We start from the raw sequence: 4,957 nt of genomic DNA, 5'->3' as shown, positions 1-4,957 counted from the left end.
TAATATTTTATTTCTATACAGTTCTTAATTCAATTAATTAAATTGTTATTTCACTTAAATTTGAATTTGATTTGTTTTTAAAATACGTAGAATCACACACTTAAATGAAGTTAGGTCCTACTGCATTTACTGTTTTGGTCACATTGGTCAAAGAAGCACAACACAAAAATCTTCAAAATTACATCTCTACCCTTGCCGACCACAAGTAGTAAACCCGAAACCACCAAAATTTCTCCTCAATCAAACCGCCTCTACTTGTAGGCCAGAAAATGGTAAACTGGAGCTGGACCTCCGCCGTAATCGGAGCAGCAACGGCAGTAGCCACGTCAGCGCTAATATCAGCAAAACCCAAAGATCCAAAATTCCATTTAGTCTCAGTTAACATCACTAATTTTAAACTTAGTCTCCCGTTAGTTGACACCGAGGTTGTTCTCACTGTCCACGTCACCAATCCGAATGCTGTCCCTATTCATTATTCTTCCACCGAGATGTCTATATTTTATGCTGGCTCCTTACTGGGTTCCGCTCAGGTTAGTGACGTAATTAAATGTTTTTTTATATATATTAGTGACGGATATATTTCATTTTAATTAGTTATTAAAATATGATATTGTTACTCATTGACGGTCTAATTGGGTATCCGTGACTGTTTAACACATTTTCTTTGGTCATCCCAAAGTTATGAACTTAAGTGCCCTTGTTAAGTACTCATATAAGTCACTACGTATATGTAAAACATGGTTTAAATATTGAAATAAAAACAAGTTCATAGTTGTAGTGGTGTAGAAGTCGGTTGACTGGCCTTACTAGTCCCAAACTACTTGGATTTGGGACTAGTCTGACCCGACTAGGGCCAAGTCGGTCAAATTCGCCAGTAAACAACAGTCAAAAGTTGGTCAACACCGGTTAAAGTCGGTCAACGGATTATAATTGATTGAAAGTCGGATTTAGCTGGTCAAAGTCAAATTTATTCAGTCTAAGTCTGATTAACAATCTTATTGGAAATTGAAAAGAAGTCAATTTGTGAATGCCTAACTGAACGTTCAAGATAAGATAGGCGACCGGGAGTCCTTCTGCCAGATGATTTCGATCTTAGGCGAACGAAGTTACCGGCTCTACGGACCTATTTAGTCGGGTGGTGCTCTTGTGGGCGGTGCGCTACCAAAAATTGGGCTTGAAGCTCTCACCTTACCAACGACGATCTATTGATAAGGTAAGGGGAAAGACCCCGGAGATGATAGTTTCTTTTACTATTGCTTCTGATTTCGTATCACTACAACTAAGGTTGTAAAAGACACCAGTCGGGGACGCGTCGGTCGGGACCTTGGAGGGACGAGTCGGTCGAGACGGGGACGCAACGGGGATGAGTCAGGCGTTGACCAACGTTGACTTCTTAAATAGTTTTATTAAATATATATTTATTTATATTTATATATAATATTATATAGAAATTGGATGTTAAAATATAAACTATATTTACAATAAACATGAACAATTAACAATTATTAACAACATTACATAATAAAAATATAATATCTTTTACTTTGACCGACTTTGACTGACTTTGATCGACTTTTTCCGACTTTTTACCGTTGACCTTTTTTAGCGACGGCGCATCGGCCATGCCAAGTTGGCCGACTTTTGCAACACTGACTACAATAGAAGAGGAAATTTCCTTGAAACAATACAAGCAAGGTGGCGTTCAGGACACATAAGTACAAACTGTAAAAAAAGGGGTATGAAAACCGGAATCTGGAAGGATTGGTTTCTGAATCTTGAAACACTTTCATAATTAAGTATTTCGCCCCTCACAAGCCTCGGGTATACACGAAATCCTAATTGGGATAAGACAAGAACGATTTTGTTTCCAGGCAAGAAGAAAACAAAATCACGTATTGAGAGAATATGTGTTTTTTCTATATGTTGGACCCCGCCAGGGGCGCTGCCCCTTGGACCCCGCAAGGGGGCGCAACCCCCTTTACCCCCGCAATTTGCGCGATAGTTAGTAACCAACTTTTACAGGCGTGTACTCCACACTCTCCGAACCCACCCATTATTAAGTATAGCTAACTCTTGCATTCAAGTAAATCCCAATTCACTAAAATGAATGTCGGATGACACCAAAATCACCAACATAAACCAACCTTGAGAATTTAATTGGATAAAAATTAGTTAGAGAGAAGTGAGGTTTTTCTTGTTCCGGTTATCCGAGAGGCCGAATATTTCTGCTCTCTTCTACATGGCCTAACCAGGTTAATCCGTGATGGTTTCCAAACCGTTTCCCCGACTACCGTAAGATTTGAACCTAACACCTTTCGCAAGGAAAACAGGGTCCAACCACTAGACTCTTTAAGATAGTTATAAAAATAGTTAGACACTTAGACCGGTAGACGGTTAAAGCGGTAAAAGATAGCAACTGATACGTGCTTGAAGGAGTCAATTTTAATACTATATGGATTGCACTTAATTAGTCATCATATTTACTGTTTTGTAGGCAGATCAGTAGCAGGTAAGTACAAAACATGAATGTTTAGCGCTCACGTTTATATTTATGCAAGTTATGTTTCTAGCATAGCACTAAGTGGTAGTTATAAGTTAGTATTCCTTAATATTAGTCGTGGTCTCGTCTTTATTCTACCGAACTCTTCCCGAAGAATTAATGACGTGCATCGGAAACTAGACTTAACCATCTCGAATCAAAATAGAAACTAGACTTAACCATCTCGAATCGATCTCTATCAACAACACATATAACTTACGTGCATCGGAAGGTATTCTTCAATAAATAATATTTAACGTACAAAAAAATACATAATTTGTCACCCTCTCATCTTGGGGTGTTCAAGGTCTGGTTTCGTCCGGTTTTGACCAACCTAAACCAAACGGGCATCCCAGGTTTCAACATATATCAAACCAAATCAGACCAAGAAAGTTGTCTTGCTTGCTGGGCTAGTTTGGACTTTGACAGTTTCGAGTTCTTCTTTTTCTTTCTTTTCTTTCATATAATTTTGTGTATATTTGTCTCGTTTTTTGTAAAGAAAGGCTTAATAAACACTCAATATTAGAACTTTTATCACATAATTACAACACAATATATGTAACAGACTTGAAGTCAACAATCAAAATTCATTTCATCATATTATATCACATGGATTAGTTGTAAGCTATCATATTTATTATTGCTATTTATAAATTTATATACAGATGTTTATGAACATATAATTAATGGCTCATTCTTAAATATTACATGCAATATACAATATTGTTAAACAATCCGGTCCGCTCTGGTTTAGCCGGTTGGTTGGCTAATAAAACCGTAAGCCGACCGGGTTTAGCGGGTTTAGTGATTGTCAAATGGTGGGCGAACATGCAATATTCGGTCGGTTTTTACGGTTTGATGGTTTTATGAACACCCCTACTCTCACACTGACGGTGGATACCACGTTTTAAGTTGCATGAAACATGCTTTTTGACATGGTATAATCGATACATTTGATATTTTATATTCGAGGCATATGTGATAGAGGTTGAACATTTTCACAATAAATGTTACTCATGAATTAATTTGGTAGATTAATCCACTTTTTGAGTAGTCCGTACATGTTATATACGTTGTACGTGCACACAGGTGTCTGCAGGGTCTCAACCGCCAAACTCGTGCCAGCTACTTCATCTTCCAGCACGATTGAGCAGTAAGGAATTGGCACATCACGCAGTTCAGTTAATGTCGGACGTTAGGAAACGGGAGATGGTGTTGGATGCTACAGTCTATATCGAAGGTGTTGCAAGAGTTGTATGGTGGGGACATAAGTTTAAGGTGCACGTGGAAAGTCATGTGACCGTTGATCCTGTTTTTCTTGATGTTGTTGATCAGGAAAATAAATCTGACTTGGAATTGTTTGTTACTTGATATTGATATGAAATATATTTGGTTTTTTTTTTTTATATTTTTAGTGATTTAGATCTGTTTTTTGTAATGGTCAATTCTAACTCGAAAACATATCAATGTGTATGGTGTTTTACTGTTTAGATTACATGAAAATTTCATGAATATTGTTCAGTATATCTTTCTTGAACCTTGTGAAACGTCATTTAATACATGACCGGAAGATGGAGCTCCAGATTGACTCTAGGGAGGTTTTCTATCGGATCCATTCAGGATTCAAACCCGCTCCGTCTGCCCCTCGGGATGGATTAAGGATCGGGTTTCTGCAATGTGATTCGGGTTTTCTCCCGAAAGCGCGTGAGTGTGTGGCAAATGAGAGTATTCAATGCCGACTACTTTTCTTTTCAAAGAAAAAAAATACATGCCCTTTTACTTGCATATGGGTAAAATGGTCCAAGGATTGGGTTAGGATTCTTATTATGTAATTTGAGGGACTTCTATTTGTTTATTATATGTGTCAATATGGGCGGGTTGGGTAATGGTTCAAGTGGGTGATATATTAGTATATTTCGATTTTAGTGGCGGTCAGCCTTAACATTTGGATGTTTGATGCTTTTGAATATATTTTAGATAGTTTTTGACCGATTTTTCTTTTACATTAAGCCTTATGGTCTAACCTGACCCATTTGTAACTTAATACTCAGCAAATGAAAAGTAAATAAATATAAATATTTACAGCTTCTTTCAAACACTTGTGTGGTGACTGGTGATCAACATGTGAAAGTCAAATCTTTATAAGCTCACTTGGAGACCCGTGCACTGTACTGGAGTTTTGGATCACATTCTGTGGAAGAAAAACTTCAACATGAATCCTTTAATAAGATGATTACACAGGTTAGTCTATAAATTACATTATATATGTAATCATTTTGAGAAAATGCCCAACACTGTTCAGTTTGTCTACATTGTTACCTTCAATGTGTATCGTTACAAGACTATATCGTCATTTTGTAAATTTACACTTGGTGATAATTCTATTTTCTAGACGACCCGTGTCCGACTTATCAAATT

At 37.2% G+C, this 4,957-nt stretch overlaps 1 protein-coding gene across 1 annotated transcript; it reads left to right on the top strand.

Moving 5' to 3' along the window:
- Positions 1–219: 219 nt before the first annotated feature.
- On the top strand, positions 220–3,943 carry LOC139877565 (uncharacterized). The gene is made up of 2 exons (XM_071865001.1): positions 220–530; positions 3,629–3,943. The coding sequence occupies exons 1-2, from the start codon at positions 270–272 to the stop codon at positions 3,908–3,910; spliced, it is 543 nt and encodes a 180-aa protein (XP_071721102.1). The 5' UTR covers positions 220–269; the 3' UTR covers positions 3,911–3,943.
- The last annotated feature ends 1,014 nt before the right edge of the window (positions 3,944–4,957 follow it).

This window comes from Rutidosis leptorrhynchoides, chromosome 11, assembly GCF_046630445.1.
Source record: "Rutidosis leptorrhynchoides isolate AG116_Rl617_1_P2 chromosome 11, CSIRO_AGI_Rlap_v1, whole genome shotgun sequence".
In the NCBI taxonomy this organism is placed as follows: Eukaryota; Viridiplantae; Streptophyta; class Magnoliopsida; order Asterales; family Asteraceae; genus Rutidosis; species Rutidosis leptorrhynchoides.
This window is presented reverse-complemented; position numbering and strand designations above follow the sequence as displayed.